Source organism: Pteropus medius, unplaced genomic scaffold (genome assembly GCF_902729225.1).
Source record: "Pteropus medius unplaced genomic scaffold, Ma_sr-lr_union100, whole genome shotgun sequence".
NCBI lineage: Eukaryota > Metazoa > Chordata > Mammalia > Chiroptera > Pteropodidae > Pteropus > Pteropus medius.
In genome coordinates this window covers 1328406-1347936 of record NW_024342475.1, presented here as the reverse complement: position 1 = coordinate 1347936, position 19531 = coordinate 1328406, and the positions used below count along the sequence as shown (strand labels likewise).

At 53.7% G+C, this 19531-nt stretch overlaps 1 protein-coding gene and 1 pseudogene across 6 annotated transcripts; one reads left to right on the top strand and one right to left on the bottom strand.

Moving 5' to 3' along the window:
* Window positions 1–16: 16 nt before the first annotated feature.
* Window positions 17–15092, top strand: PPP1R13L (protein phosphatase 1 regulatory subunit 13 like). 6 transcript variants are annotated; one of them, XM_039866194.1, is made up of 14 exons: window positions 17–194; window positions 1305–1585; window positions 5790–5866; window positions 5964–6106; window positions 6485–6992; window positions 7082–7180; window positions 7256–7347; window positions 7565–8027; window positions 9140–9594; window positions 11323–11454; window positions 11537–11670; window positions 11752–11918; window positions 13553–13752; window positions 14530–15092. In XM_039866194.1, exons 3-14 carry the CDS (start codon window positions 5812–5814, stop codon window positions 14566–14568), a joined length of 2487 nt encoding a protein of 828 aa, XP_039722128.1. In that variant the 5' UTR covers window positions 17–194; window positions 1305–1585; window positions 5790–5811; the 3' UTR covers window positions 14569–15092. The 6 variants fall into 6 exon arrangements, with proteins under 6 accessions (XP_039722128.1, XP_039722130.1, XP_039722131.1 ...); XM_039866195.1 differs by having other exon boundaries at window positions 174–291; XM_039866193.1 differs by lacking the exon at window positions 17–194 and adding an exon at window positions 329–1149.
* A 1105-nt stretch (window positions 15093–16197) lies between these two features.
* Window positions 16198–16316, bottom strand: LOC120605391 (uncharacterized; annotated as a pseudogene).
* Window positions 16317–19531: the final 3215 nt, after the last annotated feature.

The window sequence follows — 19531 nt, the reverse complement described above, 5'->3', positions numbered from 1 at the left end:
GAAAGTTCACTCCAGAACGCACGTGATTTGATGTCTGGCGGAGGCAGAGCCCCGCTACGTCCCAGCGGGCATTCCCCCCGTCAGTCTTAGACATTATTTGCTCCAACGTCGTCTTAAAGGGGCAGCCACATTTATAGGACCTAACCCTTAAAGAGACAGGAAGATCGATTGGTCTGAAATTCTTAAAGAGATAGGTAAGAGTCTTGGCTGGCAGGGCTGTGCTTTTCGTGTTTTACAGTCTCTTTCAGGGAGGCCCAGGTGTCTCGGAAGTTCAGAACTTCAGCGGAAGGGGTGAGAAAACGGAGGAAAGGGGGTAATTCCTCCTAAGTGCTTGAGGTACCAGCCAGGGGCGGGGCTTGTGGACTCCAAGGGAGCGGGAAACATAGGGGGCGGAGCCTGTGGGTTCCCGGTGGAGCCTCCAGACTCGGGAGCCAGCCACGCGTGGAGTCGTGCAGGCTAAGGAGCGAGGCTTGTGGGTCAAATGAGGCGGGTAGATGGCCCCGAGTATTTAGTCTCGTGCGTGGGGCACATTCCCGAAGTCTGAGTAAGGGAGAGGGAGCAGGCCTGACCAGCACCCCTTCCCAGTCCAGGGGCGCGAGTAAACAGCGGCACGTGGACCCAGATTCGGGGGACGCGCCCACGCCCCTTTCCCACGGGGACCGCATCGCGTGGGGGTGGCAGGCGGAGCCGCCAGACGGCGGCTAGACAGGGTGACCCGACTGCATTCCTGGCCGGTGTGTCAGCGCCGCTTCCTGACCCCTCTGCCCAGATTTCGGATCCTGCTCTAGAATCGGGCGCTTTCCTTCTCAGGGAGCGAGCGGCTTCCCAGAGCGGAGGGAGGGTCAGGGGAAGGGGACGCTTTCCCTCCACGCGGGGTCGCCTGAAGATCCCTGCGCCTGGACGACACACCAGGGAGCCGTCCCTATGGGTTCCGCGACTACAATTCCCAGAGGACGCGAGGCGGGGAGGTGCCCGACGTCTGTCGCGCAGGCTGCTGGGGATTGTAGTTCCAGGCTTGGGCGCTGTTGCTGGGAAATTCTATAAGGATCCAATCCATCCTTTTTACCGACGGGGAAACTGAGGCTCAGAGAGTAGAAGGGAGACAGACTGATTTGGAGAGGCCCAATTCTCGCCCTAAAGGCGGGGCATGTGAGTCTCCCCCAACCTCTAACCTTCTATCCCTTTGGTGGCGTCCAAATTTTCATTCGGTGGGAAACTGGGTCTGGAGGGGTGAGGCAGGGACTCGGAGTCCGTCTCTTGCAACCACAGCGAGGTAGGAGTCTGGACTCTATTTCTATGACCAGGTCCCCTTCGGCTTCTGGGCCTCGCCCTTCCTGTCTGTGAAATGGATTTTTGATGAATCCAAATGAGAACGTCTCAGTCTGCTCCCTGCCCCTCTGGGACTACAAGTCCCAAGGTGCTCGAGGCGACCCCGGCTCCCCCACCCCTCTGGGACCCGCCTCCGTCCAGCAGGAGTCACGTCGTCTAACCTGTTCCCGGCGCCTGCCCCGCCCCGTCCTCCGCTCCCTACAGCCGGAGCCGGAGCTGGAGGAAGCCCTCCGGTGCCAGGATCTGCCTCGGATCCGTGAGTTCCACCCCTCTGGGGTCCCGCGGCTTTGGAGGAGCCCTACACCGCGTCCCTAGGAGGACTGGGAGGGGACTCGGACGCCGGGTCCTGGGGCGGCATTGGGGGTGCGCAGATGCCAGGGTCCTTGGAAGGGGAGGACTCGGATACTTAATTTACTGAGCAGAAGGAAAGAGGGCCCGGATGCCTGAGTTCTTGGATTGGAGGGCTGGGGCGCCTTGGTCCCGGGGTGACGTTGGAGCTGGGACTCCTGAGTCCCTCGAATTGGGGGCTTTCGGAAGCCTGAGTCTTTGAGTAGTATTTGGGTAGCAGAGACCTTGGGCAGAAATGGGTGGCTCGGCCGGCTGGGACTCTGGAACAGGCGGCCATCCCTGCCGCCCTTCAGCTAGCTGCCCTCTCGACCGAGCTTCTAGGTCTCCGAGAAGAATTAAGGGTGAAGTGGGAGTATTGGAACCCGGGTCCCTGATGTGGAACAGGACAAGCACCCGAAGTACCTCTGGAGGCTGTGTCCTGACGCTTTCCCCCCTTTCTGGCTCTGGGGTGGGGACAGGGTGGGGGGTAACCAGGGCAGATCTCCAACCTCCTCTGTGCCGCTGTGCGATCCCCAACATGTCATTAAGCCAGGCGTCGGACCTGCCTAACCAGAGACGGACCTCCGCCCCAGGGCGCCCCCTGGCGCAGGCGGGGTGCCTCCTCTTTCTCCATGGGGGTAGGAAACATCTGGGGGGTGCAGACGGCCGGCCGGCGTTCTAGATAGAATCCAGGGCAGAATTCCAGAAGGCGGGATTGGATTCTGGGAGGTTTGCATGGCTGGGCGCTACACAGTTCTTACACGGAGAGCTTGGGGTTAAACTAAGGCTTGGGGGTCATAGAGTTGAGAGTCAAGATCTGGCGACCCCCTCCCTCTGCAGCTGTCTCGGGCGATGGGATTCCATGCACTCCCACCAGATTTTCTGACTAACCTTCTCCTAGGGCTCCTCACCCTGACCCCGAGGTGAGAAATGTCACCTCCACCCCCATCTGTCTGACCTGAGGTAGCGTGGGAGATAAGTGAGGGATAGAGGCTAATTCTGGAGGTGAGCGTCTGTCCTTGAAACAGGGGGAGGGCAGGGCCCACACCTCCCTCTGTCTGTCTCTCCCTCCTCTCCACCCCCATGTGTCATGTGAAGGGATTAAACAAGGGGGCGGGGAGGGAAGGGGCTCTGAGGAGAGAGGGGAGAGCTTCCTGAAGTCTGGCCTTGAAGGGCATCTGGTGATAGCCCGCGATGACATTAAAAACAATAACCATGTGTGCCAAGACAGAGCTCACAGCATGCCAGGCTCAGGGCTGGCAGGTAGACGGAATAGTTCTCATTGTCTCAGGCAACTGTCCAAAGGTGTCACTTGCACTGACTGAGGTTTGCTGACCCCACCCTAGGGAATGACTTCTCTCTACTCCCGTGGGGAAACCGAGGCTGGGGAGTGGGGACAGCCCACATTCTGGGCTTTTACCCCTTCTATGTACACCCTTCCATGGCTCCCCATGGCCAAATTATTGGGGATGACGCCTGGCTAGAATTCAGGAATGTACAAGGGGAATTTAGGGCTCAGCCAGTTGAGACTCCAGAGGTCACAACTCTCAGCTTTTAGAGTCTTAGAAAGAGTCGAAAGGTCCCTTTCGAGGGGAAAAGAAATTACTTTGGGTCTTGAGCCCTCGCTCTGTGCCAGACCCCGTGTTAACAATCAGCCGAGGAAGGCTGTAATTAAGAATTCTATACGTGTGAACTTTATTTGGTGCCCTGCACCATTCTAAACAAACACTATACATAACTTATGTCACTCAAACCTCACAGCCCTTTGAGGGGAAGGTATTAATCCCCCAGGATACACATGAGGAAACTGAGGAACAAAGAAGCTAAATAACTAGCCCAACGTAGAGGCTGAGAGAGGGGAAGGCCCTAGCCCATTCCACAGACTTCGGAGAAACTAAGTCCCAGATAGGGTGGGGCCTCTCCCAGCGCCTGTCCACACAAACTGCTGGAGGATTCCAACCTGGGTATTCCCAGGCCAGCCTGGAGCCATGACCCAGTTCCTACTGAGGATGATTCCTCCGGGAAGCCTCCTCTCACCCACCCCGCAGCTCCCATTCTTAACCGAAGGACCTGTCTGGGGTGCAGAGGAAGCCTGGGAAAGAGAGCTGGGGGACGCGCGGAACGGGAGCGGGAGCTGGGTTTGAAGAGGAGCCGGGCAGAGAAGACCCGGCGATAGAGGACAAGGGTTTGGGAACAGAGGCGCCACCCTCGCGCCCCGCCCGGTCCCTCTCCCCTGCTCCGGGAGGTTCCACACCTGCCCGGGCCCGCCGTGCATTCCCCGGGTCTGAGCTCAGGCGCTGTCCGCCCGCCCGGCTGGGGTCGGGCCGTGACCCGGAGCGCCCCCTGGCGGCCCCGATGCTCCCTCTGAATGCACCGGTCCTGCGACAGTCCCACGCCCAGCCTGGGCATTTCCTCAGAGCTAGAGGATGTCAGCGTGCGATCTGAGAGTCTTAGAGATTTGGAAATCATGAAATCCTCAAAAGAAGCTCTCGCTGCCAGAATAATAGCACTGGAGGCTGCATAGAATTATTCAGTTTTTATATTTTAACAGACACAGAGTGTTTCTGTGTATCTCAGATTCTAAAAGACCCAGAGTTTTGACTCCTGCAGTCTCTACTTCTGAGGCCTCAATTCTCAGAGCCTTAATTCCTCTTGCACTTTCTGGCCAAACAGAGGTAGACTGCTGTTTGTCCTTATTTTACAGATCTGGAAACTGAGGCAGTCTTGTGAAGGTTAGCCACTGGTGCCCCTATATTAAAACCCTGGAGGTCTGGTCCTTACCTGTGCTCTTACCTGTACTCCACTATACCATACAGTCACCTAGACTTTTAGGACAGTGGGATCTTGGAATGAATAGAATATGATGCAGGAAGATGGAGAAACCTGGGCTAGCCGAACTGGAGAATTCTAGAACGTTCCAAAGATAGAATCTTGGACTCAGAACTTTCCAACAGTAGATTTTCAAGCCGTAGAACTTTAATTGCAACCTCGAGGTCCTTAAATTTTCAGAATCTAGGCTTCTGAGAGATTGAAGAGGCCGCTCAGACAAGCTGATTTACTTCCTTAAGTACTGGAGAAACTGAGGCCCAAGAAGTGGAGGGTGCGCATCACCCTAGGTTACACACTCCCAACACACCCAAATGAGCCACCAGCCCCAACAGGTTCTGTTCCGAGGCTTCCCAGACAGAGGACAGGATCAGCATGTCCCAGCCCGCCCCGCTGCCCACGCCGGAACCTCCAAAGCTCAGCGGTTGGTGGAGCCTGGGGAAGTGGCAGGGCTGGGGACGGGGGTAGTGCTGGCCTGACCAGTTCCTGGTGGCCTGGCTCCCACCCACTGGGCTGGTGACCACAGCAGTCCAGGCACCCCTGGCCCCCTCCGTGTTCTTTCTGTTAACACTGGATCCCTGTGAACCAGGTCTCCTCTGGGTGGGGACTCTGGGGACAGGAAACTTGAGTGATCTCTGCCCTCTGGGGCCCTTCCAGTCTGGCGGAGACACCCTAAAATAACAAGTTAGATCCAGGTGTGAGACCTAGTACTGCCGACTTCTTGCTGGTGACCTTGAGCGCATGTTTCTGAGCCCCACTTTCTTGCATGCTGTAGTGATTTTGATCATCAAATGAGGTACTGGATGCAAAGCACTTGGCACAATTCCTCAATGATTTGTTTTATTTCATTATACCGAGCAACCAGCCTATATGAAGCTACTAGCACAGGTCCTGGCACAGAATTATTATTTTAGAAAATATCCCCAGCCTCTAGAATAGTGTCTCCTGGTCCCTAGTAGGCATTCAGTAATTGATAGTTATTCTTATTGCACCCTCTGTGCACTATAATGTCTGGCACATAGTAGGCGATCAATGGATAATTGTTGAAGTAATAATTCAAGTCTTACTAGGGCAGAGATAGATGGACAAGCAGCTGCGTAAAAAGAGGGAATTGTCCTGAGTCTTCCAAGACGGTTTTTGAAGGAGTTGGCATTTCCCAGCCGCGGAAGTGGAGGGCCACAGCGTTTCCCGTGGTGGGAACTAGCAGAGTAAAGGAGCGCTGCCCTGCTCCTTGAGGTCCCGGCTTCCCTGTGGGTGGCGATCGGGGGACAGAGTCTGAGAACCTCCCCCCTCTTCCCGAAACGCAGGAGCCCCGCAGCGGCAGGCACCATGGACAGCGAGGCATTCCAGAGCACTCGGGATGTACTGGACCTTAATTTCCAGTGTGAGTTGGGTAGGGGGCGGGGCTTGCCGGGGTCCTGGGGGCAGGGACGGGCCCGGCCTGCCGGTCTCTGTCCTCATCGCTACTCCCTCCTACCCAGCTCTGGCCATGAAGCACATGGACCTGAAGCAGATGGAGCTGGACACGGCGGCAGCCAAAGTGGACGAACTGACCAAGCAGCTGGAGTCGCTGTGGTCAGACTCGCCGACACCTCCTGGCTCGCAAGCGGGAGCCCCACCTCGGGTGAGCCTGCGTGCCCTTGTCCCCACCGTGGCCCCCAAAGCCAGCTTCTTTCGCTTGAGTTCAGTCAGTGCTGCCGGGTAGGATCGCAAGGGTTGTGGGCTATTTAAGGACACTCTGGTTGTGTGGGTACCAGTGGAAGTGAACATCCAACAGGACCCACGGAAGGAAAGTGGCCTTATTCTAAGTGGCATGAAGAAAGGCTAGTCTCAGCCCTGATTTCAGGGCTTCCTCCCCAGCACCCCTCACTGGGCTCTTTGTGCCTGAATCTCCAGCAACAGTCCAACTCCGCTGGGTTGATTTTCGATGACCTCTTTTGACCTCCCCCTAACCCTCTACTAATGTCTTCTTTGACCCTTCCTTGTCCCGGCCTCTCCCCAGCTGTCCCGGTACAGCTCCAGCCCGGTCCCCGAGCCCTTCGGCAGCCGCGGGTCCTCCCGGAAGACGACCAGCGACGGCGCAGACAGCCCGTTCGGACGCTCCGAGAGCGCCCCGGCTCTGCTCCCCTACAGCTCGCTGTCCCCTAAGGGCCGGCCGTCGTCACCGCGCACCTCGCTCTACCTGCAGCCGGACGGCTACGGCAGCCTGGACCGCGCGCCCTCGCCCCGGCCCCGCGCCTTCGATGGCGCAGGCAGCTCGCTCGGCCGTGCGCCCTCCCCGCGGCCCGGCCCGGGCCCGCTCCGCCAGCAGGGCCCCCCCACGCCCTTCGACTTCCTGGGCCGCGCCGGTTCCCCGCGTGGCAGCCCCCTGGCTGAAGGGCCCCAAGTGTTCTTCCCCGAGCGCGGGCCCTCGCCGCGCTCCCCGGCCACCTACGACACCCCGCCTGCCTTTGGGAGCCCCCTGCTGGGCGTGGGCGGCAGCGCCTTCGCCCCGCCCCTGCGCGCGCAAGGTAAACTTGGGCACTGAATTTGGAGGGTGGGAGGGGTGCGGGGCCGGGACCCGCCTCCTACCGTACCCTAATTGGCCGCTTCCGCGCAGATGACCTAATGCTGCGCCGGCGGCCCCCCAAAGCCTGGAACGAGTCGGACCTGGACGTAGCCTATGAGAAGAAGTCTTCACAGACAGCCAGCTATGAACGTGAGTAGTGGGAGGCCAAGGGAGTGAGGGAGTCGGAGACCACCCCCCCAGACCCTGATGATTCCCACCCCTCAGGCCTGGACGTCTTCGCGCGGCCTTCCTCACCCGGCCTGCAGCTGTTACCGTGGAGAGAGAGCAGCCTGGATGGGCTGGGGGCCGCCGGCAAGGTAAGCTCGGGGAGGGCGCTGGTGGGCAAGGGCGGGCAGCCGCTTTCCAGATCCTTCCCTACGCCCTTCCTTCTTTATCCTGGATTTCCACCCCTCCCTGCCCTTTTTCCTTCTCTTCCTCAGGCTTCCCTCACCTGCTTCTCTCCTTTCCCGCCTTTTGCCTCCCTCTCCCTCATCCTTTCCTTATGCCTTCCTCCCTCGTTCCCTCCTCCCCCAGGAAAACCTGACCAGCGCCACCTTGCCCCGCAATTACAAGGTCTCCCCTCTGGCCAACGACAGGCGTTCAGATGTGGGCAGCTACCGCCGATCGCTGGGCTCCGTGGGGCCATCAGGCACTTTGCCCCGCAGCTGGCAGCCTGTCAGCCGAATCCCCATGCCTCCTTCCAACCCCCAGCCCCGCGGTGCCCCCCGCCAGCGCCCCATCCCCCTCAGCATGATATTCAAGCTGCAGAACGCCTTCTGGGAGCATGGGGCTAGCAGGGCCATGTTCCCTGGCTCCTCCGTCTTCTCCCGAGTTCCTCCGCCTGCTCCCTCCCCAGTCCCAGGCACCCCCCAGAAGCCGCAGATCCCCAGCCCCAGCTGCTTCTCATTACCCCAGCGCACACCCCAGCTCAGCTCTTCCCAACCCCCTGCCCCAGCACCCCAGCTTCCCCAACAGACTTGGCCCCCTGCGAGTGAAGGTGAGTCAGCAATGGGGTCCCAGAGGGCTGGGTGAAGGGAGGACAAGTGGCTAGGGACCGCACCAGCAGGGGGAGCCATCACCGCCAAACACCTGTTTCCAGACACTGGTTTCTACAGAGCTAGGCCAGATGAGCTTGGGGATTTGCTGAGGTGCTAGGGACAGCACAGTGGTTAAACATGGACCCCGGAGTCCGATTACATGGCTCCACGCTGTGTGACCTTGAGCAAGTCACTTAACCTCTCTGGATCTCAATTTCCTTGAGTATAAGAGAGGAATAACGATAGAACCTATCTTATTGGGATATGATTTAGATTATTTAATCCATCTAAAGTCCTTAAAATAAGACCTGATGTATAGTAAGCTAATCGCTATCATATTAGTTGAAATTATTAATATTTTTTGGTGTGATATCAGTGCAGGACCTGGAGTTAAACAGAGTGGGTTTGGAGCCCCACTCCAGCACCAGATTGCTGGGTGACTCAGGATAAATTAGTTTACTTATCTGAGCTTTTCTGTTTCCTCATCTGCGAAGAGAGATTAACATCTACGACATAGACTGCGATGGGCGTTCAGCGAAATAATGTATAAGGAACGGTCACGTATAAAGAAGCTCAGTTAGAGAGGAATAAGACAGGAGGAAGAGACCATCAAGCACAAGGATTCTAGTCCCAGCAGTTTTCTGCCTGAGATGTTAGCAGAGGAAATTCTTAGAATCTTAGAATGTCAGGTCTTATGATAGTAGAATCACTGGGTCAGATAGAACTGAGTCCGAATCCCAACTGTGTGGCTTTGGGCAACTGTCTTGCCCTCTCTGAGACTCAGTTTTTCTTTCTGTAATGAGATGATAGTTGTATCTACCTCACAGGGTAGTGAGGTCAGACTTCAGTAAGACAGGTATATAAAACACCAGGCATATGCTAAGTGCTTCATCAATGGAAGATATTGTATATTAGTCACAGCCCAGGGAAAGTGTAGCCCAGAGACAGCAAGGAACTGCCCTGAGGTCACACAGCAAATCAGGCGCTGGTTGCAGGTTCTGGAAGTTTTGCGGAGGGAGTCCTGGGGATCTCCCCGGGACCCCACTCTGATGGGGCTCTTTATTCCTTCTAGGTCCCCCCAAGCTCCCGGCTGAGCTGGAGCCTGAGCCAGAGCTGGAGGTGCTGCTGGCGCCGGTGTTGGAGGCTGGTGATGCAGATGAAGGTGCTGTAACTCGGCCCCTCAGCCCCACGCGGCTGCAGCCAGCACTGCCACCCGAGGCACAGTCGTTACCCGAGCTGGAGGAGGTGGCACGGGTGCTGGCAGAGATTCCACGGCCTCTCAAACGCAGGGGCTCCATGGAGCAGAGCCCTGCTGTAGCCCTACCCCCTACCCACAAGAAGCAGTACCAGCAAATCATCAGCCGCCTCTTCCATCGTCATGGCGGGCCTGCGGGGCCTGAGCCCGAGCTGACCCCCATCACTGAGGGATCCGAGGCCCGGGCGGGGCCCCCTGCTCCCGCCCCGCCAGCTCCCATACCACCCCCGGCCCCTCCCCAGAGCAGCCCACCAGACCAGCTGCAGAACGTGGTAAGTAACAGAGGAGGAAAGTGGGGTGTATTGATTAGCACGTGGACGTGCCCCTTCCCTTCTAGGGCAGAACCTGGAAATTGTACACATCACATCTGCCACATCCCGTTGGCTAGGAACCCAGCTGCAAGGGAGGCTGGGAAAAGTAGTCTTTAATCTAGGCATGCCTATGTTCAGTGGAAAGGAAGAACATGTATGAAGGGGTATCAGGAAGTCTTGACCACCCAGAGACTTTCTCTGCTTTTTTACAATTCCTGCCTCCCGACCCCCACCAGGGCATCCTTTCAGAAATCTTGGGGACTTACGACCTGGAAATGACTGTATCTTGGCAGACAGTGAGTTTATTCTGGAACCTGAAAAGCCTGCCTGAATCAAGGCAGTCACCATTTCGCTCCCTGGTTGCCACACAGTCTCATGTCTGCCTTCTCTGGGGATCTGCTCTCTCCTCTCGACAAGCCGATGCCGTGGCTAGAAGTGGCCCAGCCAGCCCTGACTCAAAATGACCTCTTAGGTCAAACCCATGGGGTCCTATGACTGTTCGGAGCTTCCATTCAGGTTTTTAAGAGCGAGTCTCTGGTCTCTGGGGCTGTGAGTGTTGTGGTTAAGTGTCGAGCTAGGCTACCTGGGTTCAAATCCCAGTTCCACGGCACTTACCAGCTGGGTGAGACGCAGCCTCAGTTTCTCCAGGCCTCAGTTTCCTGATCTGTAAAGTGGGGATGCAAATATCCATAGGGTTAAAATAGTGCTTAGAATAGTGCCCGGCACTTAACTGTTAGCTACTATTACTGTTATCATTTGGCAGGGGTGGGTAGTGTGGTCACAGGGAACATTCCCGATCTTTTGGTGTGGATAGATGGAGAACAATTCCCAGAGAAGAAGTGGGGGCCAGGTGGACACCCCCAAAGGCTTACTCCCAGACCCTCTTGAAGGTAGAGCCAAGCGATGTTGAGGTGTAGGATCTTGAAATCAAAAACGGAAGAATGACGCCTTGAAATGGTCCAGTTGCCTCATTGTAGAATCACGAAGTGCAGGCCACAGAGCAACAAAAACTCACAGAATTCAGGAATTCAATCCTGGCATGACAATCCCAGAATGATGACATTTCAGACTCTTAGAGGCCTGAAAGTTCGAAGAATAGGATTTTAGGATTAAAAGGTTAGTAACACAGACCCTGGTTATTACTGATTCTTGAAGTCTCCAACACTGAGAACTAAAGACCCTTATCATTTGAGTTATAAAGTCACAGATTTAGTGCACTAATACGTTGTTATACAGAATTACACTTTAAATGAACATTTGCCACTGCAAAGGCATACCCAACACCATAGAAACTTCGAGGAAATCGGTAAGACTAGAATAAAGAGGCCAACATCACAGCACTCAGAACCATGGCTCACATTTTGAAATTCTAACTGTAAAATAGCAAAGTTCTCAGTTACAGAATCTTGTCTCAGCTTCCCCTCAGGTCTCAAGGCCCAAGATTCCCAAATCACAGGGTTCCCTGACCTGTAGGGAACTAGAAGCTGTAGAACTGAGGCACCCCTCTCCCCAAGGCCCTCTGGACTCTGCTCCCTACCTCCTTGAGTTGCAATCCCAGGCCTACCGGTCTACGTGGAATAGCTGGGGGCGGCTGCCGCCTGGTCCATGAACTTCTGTTTCCCCCTCTGCCAATGAGTATATTAACGATCCCTCTCCCAAGTCACTGAAGTCGCGCGCCCTGTCCCCCAGGAGATGCGCTCGGTGCTGCGGAAGGCGGGCTCCCCGCGCAAGGCCCGCCGCGCGCGGCTCAACCCGCTTGTGCTGCTGCTGGACGCCGCGCTGACCGGGGAACTGGACGTGGTGCAGCAGGCGGTGAAGGAGGTGAGCGCTGCGGGAGGGCCGGGCTGGCGGGGCGGGGCGGGGCGGCCGGGTACTGAGCCTCCTGGTCCCCGGCTCTGCCTAGATGAACGACCCGAGCCAGCCCAACGAGGAGGGCATCACCGCCCTGCACAACGCCATCTGCGGCGCCAACTACCCCATCGTGGACTTCCTCATCGCAGCTGGCGCCAACGTCAACTCCCCCGACAGCCACGGCTGGTGAGAGCCCAGCCCGGCGGGCATGGGGCGGGGACGCGGTGACTCCTGGGGGACAGGCTCACGTCTGCTTCGCACTCCTAGGACACCGTTGCACTGCGCCGCGTCGTGCAACGACACGGCCATCTGCACGGCGTTGGTGCAGCACGGCGCGGCCATCTTCGCCACCACGCTCAGTGATGGTGCCACCGCCATCGAGAAGTGCGACCCCTACCGCGAGGGTTACGCAGACTGCGCCACTTACCTGGCAGGTGTGAGGCGGGACGGGGCGCTTGGGCAAGCCGGCTGGGCCACCTCTGGGGAGGGGGGTCATGGGAACTGGGCTGCCCATCTGGCCAGTGTTGGGAGTGGGGGAGGCGGCTGACCGCCACTCACAAGAGGGAGGACTTGGACGGGCTGTTCCGACCATGTGGCAGGATCGCAGAGGAGGGAGTGACAGAAAGGACTGCCTGCCGGGGCAGGGAGACTGGGCCTCCCACCTGGCAGGTGCAAGCAGGGGTGGGGGGAGCAGACTGTGCCACCTTTGAGGGAGAGAAGGTAGTGAGGGCCGTGCCATGCAAGCTGGACACTTGTGGGGAGGAGACTGGTGGGAGAGATTACCCTGTTCATCTGCTTGCTCACCTGAGGGGGAGATGGTTTGGACGATCGTACCTACCATCCACCTGGCATAGGTGGGCTGTGCCACCTGTGAGAGATACAATGCCACACAGCTGGCAGGGGAGTGGGCCCTGGCCCCTTGGGAAGCGCTTGGGGACTCTTCCACTTGTAGGGAGACATGAGGCTGTAACATACACCTCCAGGAGGGGGACCACATCACGTAACCAGGTAACGAGAGGAACTAGGTAGTCTGTGCCACCACGAGGTGCATAGAGTCGGTATTGCACACCTGGAGGGGCAAATTGTATCAGAGGGTGGGGTTAGGAACCTCGCACAGCTGGAGTAAGTCAGGCTGTGGGATCTCGGGATGGGACAGTGTCTGTAAGGGGGCAGCCCAGGGGCACTACGGGACAGCCTGCTGTGCCGTCTCTGGCAGAAAATGGGTGAGAGTCATGGGGCTGTTTCACCTGCCTTACAGGTGAGTAAGGGGCCCACTGGGATTGGACCACTGGGGCAGGAAGTAGATCCTTCACGGAAGAGAGGAAGGGCTATACATTTTGGGGAAGGGGGATTGGGCCATTACACTTTTGTCGCAGGTAGTGTACTGTCCTACCTGTCTTGGACGCGGAGAATTCTGTACGGGGTGAAGTAGAGATTGGATGGCCACCTGGCGGAACATGGTAGACTGAACCACTAAAGAGGGGGATCATGGTGGACTATACCATCTGAAAAGGGGGTAAATCCTCTATAGAAATTTTACCTGGGAGGGGATTCGGGTGGACTGTACCATCTGGAGAACTTATTACATCCTTTTTGAAGACTTTATCATGGGGGACGGGAAGGGTGGTGTGGACTGCACCATCTGGAAGGGAGAGATGAGACCTGTTAGGGAGGCGGAGTAGGGCTATACTATCTGAAAGTGGTGTTGAGTCCTCTTTAGATACTGTACCACTTAAGTGTGTGTGTGTAGGGTGCCACGACTGTATCTGTGGGAGTGACACAGGAACTTAACAGTGTACAGAAGAGGGAATGGGGACCAGTGACCCTGCCTCTGGGGTTGTTCTTGAATTTTAGAGACGGCCAGCCCTGCAGCAGACATCAGCTCAGGCTCTCCTGTCTAGACAGGGGTACACAACATCAGGTGGCTCATCCCCCAGCTGGGGCAGGCGCCAAATCCCAGGGCCTCTCCCTGCCCCCCCTTCCCCCTCCCCATGTGTGCCTTGTGTCCCCGAGTGTTCCTGGCCCCCCTGGATCAGGGGCTCACAATCCCTGCCGTTTCTGGTTTCAGACGTGGAGCAGAGCATGGGGCTGATGCACAACGGAGTGGTGTACGCCCTCTGGGACTACAGCGCCGAGTTTGGGGACGAGCTGTCCTTCCGCGAGGGCGAGTCGGTCACCGTGCTGCGGAGGGACGGGCCAGAGGAGACGGACTGGTGGTGGGCCACGCTACACGGCCAGGAGGGCTACGTGCCCCGTAACTACTTCGGGGTGAGCTCAGAGGATGTGCCGTGGCTGCCTTCCAATGGCTATTTAGGGAAAGGGGCGATAGCGCAGGAAAAAGGGCGAGAGGGACAGTCCATTACATCGGCGAGGGGAGGTCAGAAGAGTCTATTATTAGTAGAGGGAAGTAAGGGAGAGCCCCCTTACTGGCGGTACTTCCTGGGATACGTGTCAATACTGCTTTACTGGTTATTTAATTGGTTCGTACTCAAATATAATTTTTTCTTATCCCTAATTATATTAATGGGTGTTAAAGAATGCATTTTAGCCAAGGCGAGCAATGAAGAATCTGTTAGTGCTGAGGGGAAGGTAAAGGATTGTGTATCACAGATAAGCAAGCTTTTATTACATGTGTTGGGCAGGATAAGGAAGGATCCATTAATACAATTATGGGAGAATTGAGGGAGATTCTACTAGGTTAGGGGAAGAGATTGGGAAGATCCTGTTATATTCCTAGGAGAGAAGATACTTTTGATTTGGCGATGGGCAGAGGTAGGTCCCAACCAGACTGCCACGTGGTAGGGAGAGGCAGTGTGGGAGACAGACTATGCCATTTCATTAAGCCAGCTACTGATTGGAAAGCTCCATCTGGTGCCTGGAGGTGACGGGGGACTCGGGGACTCTGGAGCGGTTTGGAAGATGCTGAGAGAGCCCTTTAGGAAGAAATGGGATGAAGGAGACAGTTTCTTGTTTGGGGCGGATAGGCGACTCCATTCAACTTGGGAGTGGGAGCTCCCGGTGTCTGAAGCCCCTGTCTTCCCTCAGCTCTTCCCCAGGGTGAAGTCTCAGAGGAATAAGGTCTAGCTGGAGAAAAGGACATTTTCAAGGGAGATGGGAGGAAGCAGCCCTGCCTTCACGCCAGACCTGCTCTATGACTGCTGTGCCTCCCTGTGCCCCAAGTGCTGCAGGGGTGGGGTCCTCACCACCGGCTCTGCTTCCCCAGAAGCCCAGGAGACAAGGAGAACCCCAGCCTTCACTTTAGAAACCTGCCTTAGCCGTGGGAGGTCATTGTGGGGCTGGGAATCACTGGGGGGCAAGAGAGTCCCATTTGCCAAATCGGGTTCCCGTCCAAAGCGCCCCCGCCCCCACTCCTGCCAACCCCTCCCCTGGAGCATGGGATGCGTCACCTCCACTGGCTTTCCCTGGGAGTCATCTCTGTCCCCATTTCCCCCAGCAGCCTTGAGGGGCGGGAGACTGGATGAGGTGCACTGGTCTTTCTACTGGGATCCCAGCCCTACCTCTCCCCAACCAAGTGCCTTCACACAGTGCTGGTTTTACAACAAAATGGGGAAGTTTTTCTTTATAAATAAAGGCAGTTTGCACAGAAATTGACTTCCTTTTTTTTTTGGATTTCGTTCTGACTGAAATGCTCATCACTGTTCCTATTTTTGGCAAAGTAGTCTTAAAGTAGCCTCTTTGCAAGGGATGTCCCTCATATAAATCCAATCCTTCTTTTTTTCAAATAGACCTGCCTTTTTTATTTATTTATTTATTTATTTATTTAATTTATTTTTAAGGAGTGTCTTGATCTTTTCTCATGTTTCGGATTCTTTTCTATGTTTAAGCATTTTAAGCCTAGTAATTTTATAGTATCTGTCTGACGATTCTGTCATCTGGTGTTTGGGGTCATCACTTCCGTATTTCGTTGTGTCTGCTGGTTCTAACGCGCCTGGTGGCTTGTGGCCTCGTGTGGGTTGACGTTATGGAACGTGAGATTGTCTCTCACAGGACATCTTTATCGGAAATCCATGTGACCTTGTTGAGGGTACGACCCCCCCCAAAATAATTTTCCTTTGCTTCTACCCCACTTCTTTATCTCATAAATAGTTCCTTGAAGATTTTTGACAAAGCATGATCATCTGTCTATCTCTTCTGTATTTATTTTTTGACAAATCATAGAGCTACAGCACTATCATTGTTTTTTCTGTCCAGTATAATTGCCACTGACCTCATGTGACCCTTTAAATTTACATTAATTAAATTTCAATAAAAATGAAGGATTCGGTTCCTCAGTCATACTAGCCGCTAGAGACTCAGGGGAGGAAGCCCTGTCCTTGCCTTTGCCGGCTTCTGGAAGCTGCCTGAATTCCTTGGCTCATGTCTTCAAAGCCAGCACTTGAATTTCTCCCATCTCTTGCTTCCACTGTCACATCTTCTCTAACTCTCCTGCCTCCCACGTCTACTTTTAAGGATCCTTTTGATTACATTGGGCCCACCCAAACAATCCAGGGCGATTTCCCCATCTCAAGATCCTTAATCACATTTGCAAAGTTCTTTTTTGCCACATAAGGTAGCACAGGAGACCAGAACAAAGAAGGAGACAGAAGTCTCTGCCCTCAAATTCAAATACTGCCTGGACCTTTGATGACATTAAGCAATTATTAGTCCTATATATATATTTTTTTACCTTTATCGTATTTATTTATTTTTTAATGCCTACAGCACCTGGTCTTCCTAGGTGGTCTCCCATCCAAGTACTAATCAGGCCCAACCCTACTTAGCTTCTGAGATCAGACGAGATCGGGCTTGTTCAGGGTGGCATGGTCGTAGATGAATTAGTACTGTTTTTGAGGTGTGCTAATAATATCGTGGTTATGTTTTTACAGAGTTCTTTCTTTTAGAGGCACTGCCTTCCGAAATACTTATAGATGAAATGGTATGAAGTCTGGCATTTGCTTCAGAATAATCGACTGGTGGGAAGGGAAGTGGTTGGGGTATAGACAAAGCAAGATCAACCCTTAGTTGAAAATTGATGAAGCTTAGTGCATGTGGATCTTCATTATATTATTTTCTCAACTTTGGTGTTTGTTTGAAATTCTCCCTAATAAAAGTTTTAAAGACTTAAAACTTTTTAAGTTTAAATGGAATTTTTTTATATCACAAAGAATGTGGAATGAGGTGATTTTTAAAATAAGACAAGCCAGCTTAAGGAAGAGAATAAAAATCACTAAATTCTAGATAGTGGTTATCTCTACATGTGTTGAGAGTGAAAAGGGATCAGAAAAAATGCCCAGAGGGACTTATTTATATTTATGATGTTTGATTTTTTTTTGAAAGCACTGTGATGTGAACAGTGAACTGAATATGCTATTTCTATTAAAAAATTCTGAACGTTTTCAAAATTCTACGGAAGTAGAGAGTAGTGAAGAAACGTCTCCCACATATCCATCATCTTACATAAAAAATTATCAACTCATAAACAATTTGGATCCTATTTCAATAGAATGAATCTGCAGTGGATTCCGAGAGCTCATCGTTTTACCTGTCTCGCTTAACGACGTTGGGAAATGGTCTGAAAAATGCGTCATTAGGCGGGTTCGTGGTGTGAACGTCAGCGTGCACTTATACACACCTAGATGGTGTAGCCTGCTGCGCAGCCGCTCGGGAGAAATTGATGCGATGAAGAGACACCAGCATACTGTTTACAGCATTTTTTAATAAGTAAGAGTACACTCTAACGATAAAAGTATAGGAAATACATAAATCAGTAACTGTCATTTATTATCAAGTATTATGTACTGTACGTGATTGTATGTGCTATACTTTGATATGACTGGCAGTGTGGTAGGTGCATTTACGCCAGTGTCGCCACAAACACGTGAGTGAGCTGTCGCACTGCCGTCTGAGGATAGCTATGCGATCACTAGGTGATAGGAATTTTTCAGCTCCATTGTAAGCTCATGGACCCATCGTCATGGATGCAGATGCATCACTATATTGGAACATATTAGGATGTGTATTCGTTTCCTACCGCTGCTGTAACAAACGAAATCCAAACTCGGTGGCTTAAACACATTTACGTTTTTACACTTCTGAAGGTCAGTTTCACCAGGCTGAAGTCAAGGTGTTGGCAGGGCCGAGCGCCCTCCGGATTGGATCTGGGATCGGATCATCAGTTCCTTGCCTTTTCCAGCTTCTAGAGCTACATTCCTTGCATTCCTTGGCTCTGCCCCCTTCCTCCGTGTTCAAAGCCTGCAGCACAGCTTCTTGCTTCCGTGTCACGTTGCTTCTGTTTCTGTCTAATCTTCTTCTTGTAACAATACTTGTGATTACTGTGAGGGAGCACCCGGGTATCTCAAGATCCTTAACTTCACAGCTGCAAAGTCTCTTTTGCCACATAAGGGAGCATTCACAGGTTCCAGGCAGCAGAAGTGGAGGTCTTAGAGCACTATTATTCAACCTACCTAGGAAGTATTGCGATTTAAATAAGGGGGTCAGGAAAGGCCTCAGAGAGGGAAGGACTTTTGAGGAAGGCTTGAGAAAGGCTCGAGAGAGAAAGCCATGCAAAGATCTGGGGAAAGAGCCTTGAAGACAGAGAGAGGGGTGAATGCAAAGGCCAGAAAGAAGCAGGAGTCAGCCATTGTAAGACGGCTCCCAACCATCCTGCCTCCTGGTATTCACTCCCTGGAATAGCCCCTCCCTTTGAGCATAGGCTGCATGCAATGATGTATTCTAAGGAATGGAATACAGCAAAAGCGATGGACCGTCCTTTCTGACAAGTTATAAAACACAATGACTTCCATCTTTGCATCTCTCTCTGGCTCTTCTCGCTTTAATAAAGCCAGCTGCCCTCAGAGATGCCCACATGCCAGGGACCTGTGGGTGGCTCTCAGCTGCCAGCCAGCAAGGAAATAAATCCTGCCAGCAACCACCAGGTGAGCTTAGTGATGGATTATTTCCCAGCTGAGCCGGGATAACTGCAACTGCATTCAATTCCTGACCTACAGAAACTGTGAGATAATAAATGCTGTTGTTTTAACCATTACATTTGGGGGTAAGTTATACAGATTAGCTGACTGATGCAGGCCCGGTGCCTGGGTGGAAGAGCCAGGAGGTCAAGTGTGGCTAGGAGGAGTGGATAAGAAAGAGAACAGTGAGAAATGACGTCAGGCAGGTGACAGGATGCTCAGCACAGGGCCTGGCACATGTAAGTCCAACACTCGATTTTATTTTGTTATATTCTTGGTTTGAAGATGTCCTCCTTCCTTTACCCCCTACTTTAATGTCATAACCAAGGCTGGGATGGAGGTGTGCAGAGAAAGTGCCTGACCCAGCCTGGGGAGGTCAGGGAGGGCTTCCTGGAGGAAGAATGTTTCTTGGAGACCTGAAGGTAAGCAAAAGGAATGAGGCAAGGCAAGGTGGGGGAGACGAAGTGAAGCCGCAGAAAAAGAAGACACGACTGGAGGCAAGTACAAAACACAGGAGTAAGCAGCAAGATGGGGCAGGAATATGCTGGGAGGAGCATGAACCTCAAACTGGAAGGTGTCACTGTGGCTTATTCCCAACCATCCGATGTCATGTGTGTCTGCTCTTCCCAGGTTTTTTTTTTTCTTGTACATGGTACTTCAAGGAGCATGTGTGTGTGTGTAGCCGCTCCCACCAAGCATTCCTTCTGTTAAGGCTCAGGGTTAAGTTCGCGACCTCATTAACTAGCTCGGCACCCGCACCCACCACCATCACTACGCTTATGAGTTCTAGCTCTCAGGTACCTGTTTTCAGAGCCTTCATCTAACTTTGGAAGTATATTCTCATTTGTATGACTGTATAATGTAATTTGTTGATGTAAGTATCATTATCCCCACTTTGGAGGTAAGGAAACTGAGTCTCAGAGAAAAACTTGCCCAAGGCTTTATAACTAGGTCAGGTGCTGCTCCCCATCCCCACCCACTCTGGATCATCACAGTCTAGGGACAGGTGTGTCTCCCCCCCTGGAATGTGAGCCCCTAGAGGCATGGCTGAGGCTGTCTTGATGGGTCACTGCTGTGTG